Source organism: Polypterus senegalus, chromosome 12 (assembly GCF_016835505.1).
Source record: "Polypterus senegalus isolate Bchr_013 chromosome 12, ASM1683550v1, whole genome shotgun sequence".
In the NCBI taxonomy this organism is placed as follows: domain Eukaryota; kingdom Metazoa; phylum Chordata; class Cladistia; order Polypteriformes; family Polypteridae; genus Polypterus; species Polypterus senegalus.
This window is the reverse complement of record NC_053165.1, coordinates 76,464,745-76,482,043: the sequence shown is the minus strand read 5'-3', so window position 1 is coordinate 76,482,043 and position 17,299 is coordinate 76,464,745. Positions and strand designations below refer to the sequence as shown.

The 17,299-nt window shown below is 42.4% G+C and overlaps 1 protein-coding gene across 3 annotated transcripts in view; it reads right to left on the bottom strand.

Annotated features, from left to right (window-relative positions):
• Window positions 1–17,299, bottom strand: part of LOC120541073 (neuroplastin-like) — a 44,962-nt gene that overhangs the window by 2,832 nt on the left and 24,831 nt on the right. For 2 of the 3 annotated variants that reach the window (XM_039772350.1, XM_039772352.1), the window contains 3 exons: window positions 7,664–7,797; window positions 5,620–5,893; window positions 3,628–3,649 (listed from right to left, as the gene is read on the bottom strand). In XM_039772350.1, coding sequence (XP_039628284.1) covers window positions 3,628–3,649; window positions 5,620–5,893; window positions 7,664–7,797 — 430 coding nt within the window. The remainder of the gene's footprint in view (window positions 1–3,627; window positions 3,650–5,619; window positions 5,894–7,663; window positions 7,798–17,299) is intronic. The other variant, XM_039772351.1, reaches the window with a different exon arrangement.

The window sequence follows — 17,299 nt, the reverse complement described above, 5'->3', positions numbered from 1 at the left end:
CAGGTTAAACTGAAGAGATCAGTCAGAAGTTGTTTTTTATTTATAAGAATGAATTGAGTCAGTTGATCTAATTAATGTAGGGAGGTTGTTCCAAAGTCAGGGAGCTATATGGCTGAAGGCCCTGTCATCCACAGAGTGCAGGTTAGTGTGGTGCACAACAAGATTGCCAGAATCACAAGACCACAGTGGGCAAACAGAAGCATAGGGATGGAGAAGTTCACTGATGTAGTCCGGTGTGAGGCCATTTACTGTACATACTTGTGTTTAAGTTCTCCCACAAATAAGTCGGGGCTTGATTTTACTGTATAATTTCCGGTATTTTATAATGTCAGTTGTACAAGTCGTATATTGAAAACTCCCGTTATTGGTCCGAGAGATTACGATATGCTAACGCCCACCTGAGAGAGTAACCACGGAGCACACTGCCTTTTTTTTGTGTCAACGTAACCACACGGTAATACCCGAACAATTCCAAAGCGACGTTTGCACCGTTTTGTGTATCTCACACTGTCATACACCTTTATCGTAAGAGCATCCCTTATCTATGATGGAATGTTTGATCACATGAAAATATGAAGCTGGTTTTAAATTAAAAGTTGCTGAAGTGGCAAAAGAAATTGGTAACTGACTAACAAAATTTGAGTACTGGTGTGAGATTGGAGGAAGCAAGAAAAAATTAAGTGTCTCCTTTTTGAACGGGCGTATGAGTCAGGGTCTGATTTTCTGATTGAATTATATGCAAGTATATACGGTAACACTTTGTAGGTTAATAGAATTTTATGCTCAGACCTGAAAGACACAGGGAGTCAGTGGAGGCGAAGCAGGATGGATGTTACATGCTTGCTGTTGCTGGTCTGTGTCAGGACTCTTACAGCAGAGTTTTGAATCAACTGGTGCTGTGATACAAGATTAAAGTGGCACCTGCCAGTAGGGAGTTACAGTAATCGATGCGGGATGTGATAAAAGCATGGACAAGTTTCTCAACATTAGAAGAGGAAAGGAATAATCGAATACGGAATATGTTGCAGAGGAGAAAGTAAGAAAGTTTCTTAATGTGGTTTATGTGGGTAGAATAAGAAAGGGAGGAATCAAAAATGACACCAAGATTCCTTGCATTAGAAGAAGGTCTGATGAGATCATCGCCAAGAGTGACTGAGAAGAAGCTCTTTTTCTTAAGTTGCACTGTAGTGGGAATTTGCAAGTGTTCAATTTTGTTGCAATTTAATTTTAAAGGGTTCTGCTCCATCCAGGTTTTATTTTCACTGAGCCAAGTTGTGAGCTGAGAAAGCCCTGATGATATTTCACTTTTAACATTGAAACAGAGTTGAGTATCATCTGCATAAAAATGATATCCCAGGCCATAGCTACGAATGATACGGCCAAGGGGAAGCATATAGATACAGAAGAGCAGAGGACTCAGGACAGAGCCCAGAGGAACCCCTTATGTGACTGCCACGAAGCCGAATCTGCTGTTTCCAAAACTAACAAACTCTTGCCTGTCAGTCAGATAGGACTTAAACCACTAGGGGATAGTGCCAGAGATACCCAGCATGTTCTCCATTCTGGACAATAGAATGTCATGTTTGATAGTGCCAAATGCTGCACTAAGATATAACAGAATTGACATGCTGTTTTGTCCAGATTCTGCTGCCATTAAACCAATCATTAGTTACCTTAGGCAGAGTAGTTTCACAGCTGTGCCCTGAAACCAGGCTGAAAGGGTTCCATCAAATTATTAGAAGTTAACTAATTGCTGAGTTGTGAGGCTACAACATGTTCAAGAACCTTTGACAGAAAAGGTCAGTGAGAGTAGGGTCCTATGAAATCAGCTTTAGTATGAAGTTGGTATTCAAGGATGTGCACTGAAATGGTTTGCATCCTACTTAAAATGGTAGACCTATGTCGATAAACATAGGGTGATAACTTCTCCCAGTCAGCTCTACTCACTCAAGGTCTACCACAAGGCTATATTCTGGCCCCGCTATTATTTACCTTATACTTGCTCTCTTTGGGGCCCTTACCCCAAAAACATGGAGTCGATTACCACTGTTATGCTGATTATACCCAGCTTTATGTTAAAGTAAGCCCTGACATTGTTTCATCTGTAAATAAGCTGATGGAGGGTATTGATGACATTGAACTCTGGCTGCCACAAAATTTCTTCCAAGTAACTGAAAATAAAACCGAGATCATTATTTTTGGCCCTACTTCTTATGCTAATGAAGCTGGCACTTATTTAGACTCATTGATGGCAAAGATTTGTAATGATGTTAAGAATCTGGGCGGCATTCTTGATTCGTCTTTGATCTTTGACAAATAAATCTCTGGGGTCATAAAATCCAGCTTTGACATTTGAAAAGTCCTTCCTTTCATAGAAGGAACAGTTATTCAAGCTTTTATTACATCTTTGCATGATTATTGCAATTCCCAATATGTGGTATTGCCCAAATCTGGCATGTTGCTCCTTCAGTCAGTACAGAATGCAGCAGCTAGACTTCTGACCAGCACTAGTAAAAGAGAGCATATCTCACCTGTATTGGCCTCCCACCATTGGTTGCCGGTGAGATTTTGGATTGACTTCAAAGTTTTATTGTTTGTTCGTAAGGCCTTGTGTGGCATCGCCTCTAAATACATCTGTGAAGTCCTTCAAAACTCTTGTTCCCGAGAGGGGGGTGAGGTCATCTGCTCAATTACTCCTTGCAGTTCCTAGATCATGGTTAAAGTTTAAGGGTGACAGGGCTTTTTCAGTTATTGCTCCAAGATTTTGGAACGATCTGTTGCTCCATATAAGCTCTTCTTGTTCTATTGAGGTTTTTAAGACTCGGTTAAAAATCCAGTTTTTTTCCCTCTGCCTTTTATGGTGGGTGAGGTCGTCACGAGGGGGAGGATAGCTATTCAATAGTTTTTACTGTTCTATTAAACTGGTTGTTTGATAGTAGCCACACTTGTTTCTTTGTACAGAACTCAGGTACGACTTCTTTTGTTTTTAAACGTGCTTTATAAATAAATTTGATTGACTGATTAATTGATTGAGACATGGCTGAAAATTGTTGAGACTGTCAGCATCAAGACCTGATTGAGGTTACAGAAACAATTTTAAAAGTAGCTGGCACAAAACTGGTGTCAAGGGATGTATCTATTATTGTTGTAACAGTTGGGATTATGGCATGAAGGCAGGATTTAATATGTGTGTGGGAGATGAGGTCCAGTACACAAGTAGTCAGCCTCATTTTACAAATATATTCATATGCTACAAAAAAAAAGTCACTTATGTCAGTGGATGTAGTAGTTTCGAACTACATACATCAGTGGTAGATGGACAGCTTCAGACTTCGGTTGCCACTGCAAATCTGGGTTGTAGATATTTTTGTCATTGTGGGCTTCATTCATATTGCAGTCAACTTTTTCATTTTGTAAAAATGCAGACACTATGCTAATTTTTTATATGCATTTATATCAAATTTGAAATGCATGACTAAATGAAGAACATTTTTGGATCATTGCTCTCAGCATTAAGCACTTTAAAGGTTGAGTCATGTTTGAGTTGAAGGTCTAAAAGCAGTCAGTTGGGCAAAAAAACAAGTGTGTGAAAATGAAAAAAGGGAGAAATTCAAACAATTCACTTACATTGGTCCAGCTGGCTCATCATCTGCACCAGGCATCCCAGTAGTAGGCCGGGTTTTTGAGGTGGGGGGAGGGTGTGCAGGTGGGAGAAAAAGATAAAGTTAGGGGTGAGAGAGAAAACAACATGGACTATTCAACATGGTAAACAAGAATGCAATTCAAAAGCACATTTACAACATGTGTCAATAGGTTATGTGCTCTGTGTATCTTCCTCCCGACTTCATGTGCTCAAAGGGTGTGGAATACTGCTAACAGCCACCTATTGCAATCGTCACTGGCTCCTCGGATACATTTCAATTTTTTTTTTTTTTTATATAAACATTTTTTTGTTCAATTACTTCCTCCAAATCTTTCCTACAGGTCAGCGTCAAAGACAAAGCAATATTCCACAAGAGCTGGAGGGCACAGAGCAGGGATGTATGTACAGGGTGGTGAGCAGGAGTAATGTTTGAGCCATTACTCCACCTGTACTTGAGGCCACAGAGAGGTGAAGTCACTGCCAGTACATGTAAATGTGACTGGGAGGGGGAACAAAGCAGGAGGCGAACGAGAGCAAGAGCAAACCGGTGAAAATATGTCAGAGTGAGCGAGATAGAAACACGCATAGATGTAAAGGTAAAACACACCCTGGGACCTACTTTAACCTTGGCCAGGGTTGCACAATGGTTAAAGTGCCCACATTTCAGTCAAAGAGCCCTTGCAGCCAAGCAAGAGTCCATGCCTGAAAGTGTGGCAGCAAAGCGGGGTGAGTGGAGGCTCAGCAGTAGGGCAGATGGCCTGCCACGAGGGAGCCTCAAGCTTGCGTGGCTACGAGCTCCCTTACAATCCCCAGCACAGCATCACACTCCAGAGAAAACGAGAGGAAGACAAGAGCGCTCAAATGTCATGTCAACAACTGGCTGTGGATGAAAAGGAGAGAGTGTGCTGACATCATGAGCTGATGGACTGTAAAGAGACGCAAGCTGACAGGAGGCATGCCGATCTCTCACTTACCACCATGTTTTAGGTTAGGATGCAATTTAGGGGGGGAAAAAGAAACAAGTCACAGAAACCGACAAGCATCAACGACGGCCACTGCCATGCCAATTCCTACGTGGCCATCTTAGCCCATAGGCACAGAAATGTACCATGGCTTCAGCCATCAGGCATTCAGATGTTAAAGGTCTGAACCTGTGGCTGACACACTGCATGCCCACAAACCTGAAAAGAAGTTCAGATGGCTGCTGGTCACCTACTAATACAAGATGTAAAACCAGAGACCTTCTTTATCGTGTATCTTACTTACCTCGAGGGACACCGTGCTTCCTGGCCTAAAGTGGAGATATTCTGTTTGATTCACTGCCAATAGTGCTAGAAATGAGCAAGCAGCTAGGCTACTGCCTGAAGGGCCATACAAATGTCAGTGTGCACAAACACGTACACATGCACACACTTTCCCTCAAGCTCTCACAGAGATAGCCACAAATGTACCCACACACGCACGGTGTGTATTGGCAGAAGTGCCTAAAAGGGCTCTCACATACTCCCACCCAGTTACAAACGGATAATGATACATTTTAATGGGGAATCACACACACTTTCTTAAGAATGATGAACACAAATAGAAACATGCATACAGACAAAAGTACACAAAGTGTTTCCAGCTATGGACTCCATATCGCCCACTGTACTTGATATACTTACCAAACTCAAACTGCCATTTGAGACAGCAGCCAAAACTCTGCTTTAATACTTTGTTTGCTTATTCGGAAACTTGTGAAGCAGAGACTTGCATCTCCTCAGTCCAAGGACTGTTTTAGTGCCATCTTCTGTACATTAGGAGAGGTTGCAGAACTTCCATTAGGCATGTGAGTGTCACTGCGGTTGCAACACTTGTTGCTTCTGAGCAGCTCACCTGACTGCAAAATGATCACCAGAGCTCTTCATGCCTGTTACATCGATAAGTGGAAGTGCTGCTCATGGGAAACTTGCCAGAGGATTATCAGAGAAACTTACCGTCAGGAACCTCATCTGGCTTCTTGCGCTTCTCGTAGACCACGATGATGATAACCAAAATGATGATTTCAGCAAGCACACCAAGGAAGGGCCAGAGAGGTGCCAGGTGGCTACGCACTCGTAGGATGGTCGTCATGCTCTTTTCACCAATACTGTTGAAAGCACTGCACTGGTACACTCCAGGGTCCTCATCGATCTGTAGATTTATTATACTCAGTTCTGTATAGTTGCCTTTGCTTGTAATGAAGTAGCGTTCGGAGGTGTTCAGGATGTCCTTTTAGGAAGAAAGCATAACTGTTTAACACATTGTTTGGGTTAAGGAAGGCAAGTACTGCCCCATCTGCTAGTACAGGTGGGACTACAATTCTCACACTGAGTGGGTGCATGTGCAAAGGCCAAAATCATCAACCGCGTCTGCTCAGAAGGCTGTGGCAGCAGAATGTAGAAGTCTCCCCAAAATACTCTCAATTCTCAAAGAGAAGATGACAGTGGGTTCAGCAAATACTGTAGTCTGAATGTTGTTAAAATGGTGAGAGAAGGCAGAAAACACAGCTGTGGGCCACATTCATTTAGTTTTCTGGCAATGGCTCCTGTCTAGAGGATCCCCTGTGTCCCTATCAAACTTTTTTCACTGCTTCACCACCTGAGACCACAGGTCTGCCACGCCCTCGACCCTCTGCAGTTAGCATACCAGGAGAAGGTGAGAGCGGAGGATGCCATCATCTATATGCTACACCGATCCCTCTCCCACCTGGACAGAGGCAGTGGTGCTGTAAGAATTATGTTTCTGGACTTCTCTAGCGCCTTCAACACCATCCAACCTCTGCTCCTTAGGGACAAGTTGACTGAGATGGGAGTAGATCCATACCTGGTGCCATGGATGGTGGACTATCTTACAGACAGACCTCAGTATGTGCGTCTTGGGAACTGCAGGTCTGACATTGTGGTCAGCAACACAGGAGCGCCACAGGGGACTGGACTTTAACCGGTCCTGTTCAGCCAACATACATCAGACTTCAAATACAACTCGGAGTCCTGCCACGTGCAAAAGTTCACTGATGGCACTGCTATCGTGGGCTGCATCAGGAGTGGGCAGGAGGAGGAGGAGTACAGGAACCTAGTCAAAGACTTTGTTAAATGGTGCGACTCAAACCACTTACACCTGAACACCAGCAAGACCAAGGAGCTGGTGGTGGATTTTAGGAGGCCCAGGCCCCTCATGGACCCCTTGATCATCAGAGGTGACTGTGCAGAGGGTGCAGACCTATAAATACTGGGAGTGCAGCTGGATGATAAACTGGACTGGACTGCCAACACTGATGGTCTGTGCAAGAAAGGTCAGAGCCGACTATACTTCCTTAGAAGGTCGGTGTCCTTCAACATCTGCAATAAGATGCTGCAGATGTTCTACCAGACGGTTGTGGTGAGCGCCCTCTTCTATGCGTTGGTGTGCTGGGGAGGCAGCATACAGATGAAGGACGTCTCACGCCTGGACAAACTTGTTAAGAAGGCAGGCTCTATTGTAGGATTAAAGTTGGACAGTTTAATATCTGTGGCAGAGCGATGGGCATTAAGCAAACTCCTGTCAATCACGAAGAATCCACTGCATCCACTTAACAGTGTCATCTCCAGGCAGAGGGTAGCTTCAGTGACAGACTTTTGTCACCGTCCTGCTCCACTGACAGACTGAGGAGACCCCACACTATGCGACTCTTCAGTTCCACCCGGGGGAGTAAACGCGAACATTACTCAAAGTTATTGTCCATTTTTACATGCATTTTTATTACTCTTTAATTTTATTTTTTTTTTGTATCGGTATACTGGTGCTGGATTATGTGAATTTCCCCTTGGGATTAATAAAGTATCTATCTATCTGTGCTTGATGAGGCTTTATTGGATCTATGAAAGGTACAGTTAATGCTGCAGGCCCACCAAAAATGATCTACTTAACTGGGCTTTGTGGTCTCAAGAAAGCTAACTGAATTACTCAACAATATTAGCGAACTAAGCTGAAATGCAAGGAGAAAAGCAAAGCAATACTAACCATGGGAACGTTATTATCCAATTTTTTCCATTGCCATGTGGGGTGAGGGTAACCTACAGATTTACAGTACATCAGAGCTGTTTGACCTTCATTTAAGTTCTCACTCCTCTTATGCCCAGTGATGTCTGGGGCAGCTGCAAGAAAAAAAGCACACAATAATTGGCAAGCTACAAATTCTGTTTTGTAATATTGTCATCTTGTGCCAAACTGCATCCTGGGAGATGTCGTGGCTTGGCATATCAAACACAACGAAGGCCAAAGAAGTTATATTTAATTGCAATTATGACCCCCGAATCACAAGCTATCACACTCTTCCTGTCCAGTTTAGGGACCCAAAGGGAACCCACACGTGAGAAATTCTGAATTCTAAAAGCAAACTGACCTTTCTCGTATGGCCACTGCAGGGCAACAAAGCTACAGCATTCATCAGATGGGCCTAATTCTGTGTTCACGATTGTCTCAGACTAAGCATGCCAAGGCCTAGTGGAAGAGCGCCGAACATCACTAAAGATGTTACCCTGACTACTCGCCTCACTCCATGTAGGATCTTGTTCCAACCATTACTTGACATTATTTTCACTCCCATATTAATCTAATATGCTTTTACTTACCAGTTTTATCCTTTATTGTGTCAGTTTAGAAATGCACAAAAGGATTGATTACAATTTTAAAGTAATTTTGCAGACAAAAGTAAACTATACTGATCTGCTTTTTTAAAGATTTGACTTTCATTTCTTTAAAGTCTTTTTTTTTTATTAAATTGGTTACTTGTGATCACTGAAGCAGAAATGACAATGAAGTTTCTGCTCCTGTCATCTGTAACTGTGTCTTCTCATTGTTAACTGACACGATTTGGAAAAAAAACAAATACTTAGCTTTAATTAACTGGTATTTTCCAACTCTCAGTGTGCATCTAGAAAAAGAGAATGAAATGTATGTTCTTGATAAATGTCTGTGTACCGAGATCTATCTTTCATCTACTTTTTATTTCACATTTTTTACATATCTCTTGTATTTTTATTTGTATCCAGATAATGACAACTGAATAACGTACACAGGCACTAAACAGTACAGAGAAGCAGCCTTTTCTACCTGTGAAATCACAAGCATGTATGTAATGGCTTAAATATCAACAGCGATCGAAGGTGTGTGTGTGTGTGTGTGTGTGTGTGTCCGGTCCATACAAGCAATCCGATTGGTCAGTATGGCTATAGTGAAGCGATAGAAGGAGGGAGTGTGAGACTGTGGAATAGTAATACAAAATTTGAATCAATATCTTAAATAGCAGTTGAACAAAGAATCTTGGACTGACGGCCCTTTGACCTAGTCCAAAAGAGAGGAAGAAGATCTGGAGACTACACCTAAGTGCAACATAACATTTGGTACTTAAACAAGTCTAAAACGCCTTGACGATTACTATCTGGGCGCGTTTGGGTGGATGGAAAATATGTTATGCAAATCAGCTGATGCTAAGAAAATGTATACATCTGCAAGTATAAGAGTTCTCTGTGTTAACCATATGAATGCATTAAGATTGTTAAGGTATGTGATGTAGGAAAGTTAAAGGTTAGAGCCTGGGCGTAGAGAATAGCCACAAGCTAAGAGGGAAGAGGTGGATGAAGGGTGTGTCGGCCCTTAGGAAGATGCACCCTGTCTTAGTTAACAAAAAAAAAAGTTACTCCACCAGTGAGGGAGGGCTGCCTGTAAAGCTGCAACTATAAGATAAGTAAGTGTAAGTGTGTACTGATAAAAAAAGGATATAAAAGCCTACTGTAAAGTGTGGGGAGAGCTGTGATTAGAAACTGTCAATGACAAGCTGACAGGGTCTGCACAGATTTCTCTGCTCACCAAGAAAAGAAAGAATAAAAAGAATTCTGCTTGTTTGAATCGGTGTCTGCCTGCTGTTGTCTCAAACCTTTGTCCACAAGACACAGAAAAGAGGAGTAAAGGCATAGGAGGCACTCAGAGAGTCGCCTTCAAAGACAGGAGGTGTAAGAATAGACACAAGGTGAGCAAGGTGCCATAAAATAAAAGTCTGAGAAGCTGGCTTTATAGCAGCAGGCTCAAGGAGGTCAAGAGATGCTCGGGCACACAAGGTAAAACATGGGGCAGGAGACATCAGACATTTTGAAATGTACTCAATTACCTGGGTGACATGCCTAGTTTAAAATAAATCACATAAATAATCAAGATCTGGCAAATTCAATCTTTTTTATTACAATTCCTATACAAGTTACTATTACCATGTTATTCTATAATAACACAATGGAGGTCTAATGCCATAAGTAAAAGTGTGCCTAATTATGACAGGTGTGACAATCAGAAGTAAGTCGAGCAGCTGGAGCTGACAAACGGTGGAAAGAGACATTGGGCTGAAAGCTGCCCAGTGAATTATTACTTAACTGTCATGCACACTGTGGTGGGTTGGCACCCTGCCCAGGATTGGTTCCTGCCTTGTGTCCTGTGTTGGCTGGGATTGGCTCCAGCAGACCCCCCGTGACCCTGTATTCGGATTCAGCGGGTTAGAGAATGGATGGATGGATGTTATGCACAGTGGTACAAAAAATACAAATACCCTTAAATGAAAAGGTTTGTTTTTTTTTTTTTTTAACATTTTTGGACTGATGAATATTTGATTGTGCTTCAACAACGTTAACTGTGACAGATGATCTCATTTTAAAGAGTAACAATGAAGAATCCTGTTTTGCACTTATTTGTAGTATTTATATCCACAGAAATTCAATTGTCTTGGGGGGAAAAGTTACTGCTTGCCTACCATTCATGGTTGGTGTCACGGGACCCCATCCAGACATGTTTGCCCTCTCCAAAATACATTCTTAAAGCACATTTTTATGTATGCATGTACATTTTTAATGCACGTGTTTTAACAGAAGTAAACCTAATCAAAATTCAGTTTGGCAAGTAATGGAAAACGGGACTGTTTTCATGGAAAGCAATGCACTGCAATTTTAGAGGACGTGCTTAAAGCAGGGCGGCACGGTGGCACAGTGGTAGCGCTGCTGCCTCGCAGTTAAGGGACCTGGGTTTCCCGGTTCACTTCCCTGCGTGGAGTTTGCATGTTCTCCCCGTGTCTGCGTGGGTTTCCTCCCACAATCCAAAGACATGCAGGTTAGGTGGATTGGCGCTTCTAAATTGGCCCTAGTGTGTGCTTGGTGTGTGGGTGTCCTGTGGTGGGTTGGCACCCTGCCCAGGATTGGTTCCTGTCTTGTGCCCTGTGTTGGCTGGGATTGGCTCCAGCAGACCCCCGTGACCCTGTATTCGGATTCAGCGGGTTAGAAAATGGATGCTTAAAGCACTCCAACAAATGCGCAGTGACAAATGCAGTCACACTCAAGTTCTCACCTGCTTTTTCTGCCATGTATTTTGTTCTTGTTTGCCAAAATACATGCAGATCTCCCTTCCAGCAGGATATTTAGTGACTTGCTTTTCCAATCATGGACAGTCACTGTGATTGGAAAAAAGCAGTAAAATCATTTACTCAGAAAAATGACAATTCCTGCATGTTAAAATGTTATTACTGTTAGGGGAAGCAGGTACAAAACATAAGGCTAAGTGCTGGAGATGTCCAGGTCAAGATATGTCAGGTTTATGATGGCTGTCACATTTTGACTTTTTCAAGGGACTCTGCCTACCGTGGCACTGTACACTTATTTTAATTGTGTGGTTTGGTGTTTGCTGTTGTGTTTTAGGTTTTGAATGGCCGCATTTTCTTTTTTTATTTTTATTATTCATTTTAATGGGAAATAATTCTGTTTTACAATCTACATTCACAAGACATTTATATATCACAATTGAAACTATGTTTACGGGAGTTGTATACTCTATATGTAACAGAGAAATTAGTGGGTTCAAGTGTACCTTAAATGTTAACGCATTACTGAGCACATTTGTCAGCATGTGCTTTTCTCAGAACACCACCATTTCGATAACATAACTTTTGTAGAGATTCACTTTTCAGACACATCAAACTCTCCAGCTTGCAATTTCGGCGCTTTAGCATCTGCCTTTGCAATGTACGGCTAAGAGTTTGCAATATCAAGCATCATCCTTAGTGCAGTTGTACGGTTACTTTATGAAACACTGAAGTGTTTTCAGAGCTGATGAGTCAGCCGACTGTGCGTTTTCCCTTTATTTTATGACCTCTTACTGCACTGAACTGTCTATTCAATCCCGTGTGTTGGGCTTTCTATATGTGTGAGCTACCATACGCCTGTTTAATTGATAAATATAGCATTTCAGTAGTACCTCTGCTTGTCTTTGAGCTTGTCGAGCAACATCGCTAATGCCAGCAGTGTTGCATCAAGCAGAGTTTGGTTGGCTCTACTCTGCTGCATTTGCACTCTCTGACAGATCTGTTGTGAATCTAAAATATAGTGCCTTTCATTAGTATTGTAATCACTCATCTACAACTGATGCCACCCTGAAAACACAATGGCCTCTGCTAAATTTGTCCAGGACAGATAGCGCCAAGGCATTTACAGGCAAGCCTTGCCTCAGTAATGCCAAAAGGGACTCTGCTCTGTTGGGCCCTTAACCTGCAATTGCTGAGCGCTTTGAGTAGTGAGGAAAGCACCATATAAATTCAAAGAATTATTATTATTATTATTATTATTATTAAGTGTCAAGAGGCTGAGACACAGCTAGAGCACATTGGCCACAACACCTGCTGTCATCTGTGTCGAAAACCAAAAAGCCTGTCATTATATTGTCAGCCCTAAAGTACATGAAGAGCCTGAAACTGTACTGTAACGTGGACCTTGCAACAAAACAATGACCCAAACCACTAAAGCAAATCCACCAAAGAATGGTTCAAAAAGACGAATGGCTCAGACCTTCATGCTTTAGAGATGCTGTAAGCAGGTGCAAGTAGTACATGCAAAAAAAGTCCTAAAACATCACAATGCTGAAGGATTTCTATTATGGACCACCAGCCAGACATTTCTACAAGCTGACGTAGGAGATGACAGTCAAATGCAAGAAACTAACTCTTGGAAGAATTAAAATAAAAATAAAAGACATTTTCTCGGGGCTACACATTACACTTGACCCAGAAAGTGTAGTGTGCAAGCAGCAAATGGGACATAGGGGAATGTTTAACAAACATGAGACCTTAGTTGCTACTCCATACTCCTGTACTCATTTTTGGTAAGCAAGAAAGAAAAAGAAAGAAAACCACCTGACAACTCAAAGGATGAAGGCACCGAGGCCACATTCCTCAAAGTTGATGTAATCGCCAGTTTAATGCAGTCTCAAATGATCTGATGCCTAGTGTGGGCACTGTCTGGCTTATATCAGCTATGTCATGCCAGTGGTAGTAGAGGGTACTGCCTACTTTCTAATCCTTTTCATTTGTGGGTACCGTGACTGAAAATACTTCCAACAGAGCGCTCTCTGAAGCTGTAGCATGCAGTGAAAATACGTTTGGGAGCATAAATCTCAAATAAACAATGGTAATAAATGATGTATTTAGAGCCAAAACACCAATGAAGGGCCACAAATGACAAATAAAACTCTTCAAGTCAGCAGGACCAGGGATTAGTTTAGGTGCCTTGTGAGAAAAAAAGTCAGAATGAGGACTGAAAAAAAGGAATGTGAACCCATCGCAGGGAGGCCATCCGTCATAGTCAATGACACAGCACTGCTGCACCACCCCACTGGGGCCAAGAACCGCAGCATGAGCCTCCAGCAGCACCTGGAATAGTCGTGACATGATTATACGCATGAACCACATGGTATCCAAAAGGGAAAAAAAAAAAAACAACATAACAATCTAAACGAATTTAGGTGCCATTCTCGGGGGGAAATTTGTAATTGGAGATGCTGAACAAAGCTGACGAGAAGCCCGTATGGGTGATCAGGCATTCCTGTGCAGTGGCCACAAGTTATTTACGTGAGAGGAAAGCAGCAAGCAGGCCAAGATTGTTAGATGATATTTATGTATTTGGAAAGGAGAGGAGAGATGCCATTGCAGCAAGGCAGTTATAAGCAGTGTTGTATCACATTTTATGTGAAGACCTCTGAAGAGGGAGTGCAATACTTTTACAGTATTTGAAGTCTATCCATTGATATTAGCTAGCGTGCATGAGAAAAGGAGACATGATGAACAAGTCTCCATGTGATGTTTCCATATCATTAAATCCATTTGGCTTGGTCAACTTAGCAGTAAAGCAGGTGTTGTCTCTGCACTGGCCTCGATTGCTTTACTTGGTCACAATATCTTAGATTTATTTTCAGCTGTGTTGACTCCTTGAGACTCAGACTGTAATGCATAAAGTTAACAAAGAAAACACAATGCAGAAATGCAATCTGTGTAGCTGAGCACAGGCTCATTTGGTAGCAGTGTAACTCATCAACAGTGGGCAAACTATCTGAAGGCAGTGTTTAAAATGGGGAGGTCTTTATTAGACAAATGGCACAAGACTTTGCCACCGAAAACAACGTTTTGGTTGAGCATAGCCTCTTAATGCACTGCCTGCTTATAACTGGTCTGACTACAGGGCAGAAGCTCCTTAATAGTACTTGATGTGGCGGGTTACACTTCTGTGCCACTTGGTTTTTTGTTTAGTGTTCTAGACCAGCCAGTAAAGCCCACTGAGTGTCGACACTGCTAAATTCAATAGTGCCCACAGTCGGCTTCTTCTTTCCAAATGTTTATGAGAAGAGCAAGTGACAAGGTGCCTTGCAGACAGGCAATGGTGGAATATGGGCAGTGGATACAACAGGTGAGGGGGCAGGCCTTGGTTAGCCGGCCCACATAAAACATTCAGTGGCGTGCAGTTATGCAAGCTCACATTTCTTAATTCTTAGACTTGAGGTAGTAGCAGTCTTCGGTGAAGTGTGGACCCCAGCAGGTTACGTTAATTGGAAGCAGAGCAGTGCATGCATGTCTGGCTGCAGATGTTGAAACTGACAGGAGATACGTGTGATAAGTGTGACCCCTTTATCTCCGTGTATGTGGAATTTGGGAGTGTCACTTCTGTGCAAGTCCCTCGCATTTCTCTTCCTACTTCTGCACGAAGTATACACAGGTGTCGTGTGTCTCGTGTGCAGAGGACCTCTGGCACAGAGATACAATGCGATCTGATGCCGTAAGAAACACCTGGCAAAAGACCATCAACTTGCTGTGTTATGTCAGAGAGGCAACAGCAGATGCTGTGTCATTTCAGGTAATGCAGTTTTAATGAAGTCTATCGCAAGGAATATGAGCATAGGGGCAAACTGACAACAGCACTCCAAATCCCTGGATGTGAACTTGATAAGCAGCATCTCATGATGCCTCACTTCACAGAGGGGAATGTGAGCAGAGAGTAGTGAAGGACTGGTCTTGTGGTGATGGAAGACGTGTATGGAGTGAAACATGACCAAGACAAAGGAGTTTAGTGTTGGAATTCTGGCGTGCAGGGAGCTGCTGCTATCAGTTGCTGCGAATGCACAGAGATGGTAGGAGTGGTGGTACAGACTCAGATTATTGGGGGTCCAAGTTAGAAATCAGGCTGTTAGTAATTCCAGTGGTTGTAGGGATCCTGCTGAACTCTTAACTGTTATGAGATTTCTTTATGCATATTTGTATGTTAGAAAGATTTTCTTCACATCAAGAACCACAGATGCATGGAATAATTGATCAAGTAGTGTGGTGGACTGTAGGACTTTGAGGACCATTTATTTTCGACATCTTATGGTGGAAGAACAAGGTAAATAGGATTGGCAAGCTTGTTGGGCTCAATAGCTCCTTCTCATCAAAAGAGCTTTTTAAGAAATCTTGTGGGTGTGTGTATTGATTACACAAATGGCTGTCCTACACGGTCTCCTGAATCATTATTATTTTTATCACTGTAACAATACCCTGGGCATTATTCTTCTGAGAGAATGCAAATATCTAAAACCATCAATCACAATGAGAGTGTGTAGGGTGGGTAGCACAGGCTTGGTGTATAAAACCCTAACTTAATATTTTTTTTTTTATTATCAGTATTCTGCTGCTGAAGTATGTGAATTTCCTCTTGGGGATTAATAGAGTATCCATCTATCTAAAAGAGCCCAGAGCCCTTGCCACTGTATCAGGGAATTGGGCCTTTTAACAAGCTGCTGGAGATTTTGGACCAATCCATGTTGGCTAGTGTACAGTTCCATGGTGTGGACAGTTGGGGCTCTAAAACCCCAAAACTTACTTGAGGAAATGGCAGAAAAGAGGATGATGGCAAAATCAGCGGGCATCAAGACTAATGCTGCCCATGCTTTCCATGGTTTGTTGTCCTGGAGCATCGTTACAGTGAAGCAGAAGGCACTATAGAGCCACTACCCATCGTCCCAATCTTCTCCATAGCCAGGTATGCCAGGCACCTCTGGCATATGGAGGATATTTTATCTTTGTTACTAGTATGCAGTGTGTATAGTTTTATGTGCTGCAAATAATAATAGTACACTTAATAATATGTTCATGCTCTGGAGCAAGTGAATTTGTTCAGGGATCAATAAAGAACTAGCAACCTAGTGATTAGAAGATTGTATGTGGTCCAGAAATAACAGAAAAATAAACTAAGAAAAAGTACCAAATGGTTTTTGGAATACACCCATAAGTCAGCGTAAGAAGGTATTGTTCGGATTGGTTACTTTCCAGCCATGAGTGATTTGTGTATTCCAGTATTTGACCTTATTCACATTTTATTGTTCTTCTAAATTTTCAGTTTTCTCTGACCCTGCTAATCGTTTTAAACTGCCCGTGACGCTGACCTCATTGGCACACTGGCACCACTGCTAAAGGTACTGTAGGTTCAAATGCTTCACTTATTGTATGACGTTTGTGGCGTTCCTTTCTGCACTATTACTCAAGTCTGCTATCTATACGGCATAAGAGCAAAACAGTTTCAGGACTATTTAAAATCAGTAGTTGGCTTACTTAATAAGTAATCTTCCACAGTGGTATACAGTATGAATTTGGAGTAAAGTTTGAAGGAAATTGACTTCAGTTTAGAACATATTTACACTTTTCTCCATTAAAAAATATCGAGAACTGCCTTTTTAGTGTTTAAAGCTAAACCCACCAAGCAGATTTCAGCAAGTGACTTGATAAGGCATTCTGATGGACGCTGTAGTGATGCCACACGTCGCAGTACTCCTCTCTCACCACAAGTGGGCCACAAATCCAGTACCAGTAGTTTAGCACCACAGCAGAGAAAAGGCCAGCCAAAGTGGACAACACTGACTTGGCATCAGTGCATTGGACCAGCTGCTATGGAAACAGCCACCTTTGGATTACAGTCTCCTACAGAAACCACAGACCGACAACTTCTGCCAGCTGAATGAGCAAGATCCACACTTTCACGTTAATTGGAAGGCTTCAGCTTCCGATGGCTAATTAAGCTTGCGGAGAGCGGCATTGCACATTAATAAGGGGAGCAGCTTGGTGGCGGGCAAAAATGAGACTCTGCTCTCCCACCTGCTGCCAGTCACGTCATGGGGAGAATTTCAAAGAGGATTTGCCCAGCATGGCTCTCTCCTGTGTGCCCATGGTAACAGACTTCTTGCAATTTACTTTTCTGCACTGAAGAAGTGTTTGATTGCTTGTCGGACAGTGAATGTTATAAATTCAACAAAAGCAATAGTGGCACCCAGCCA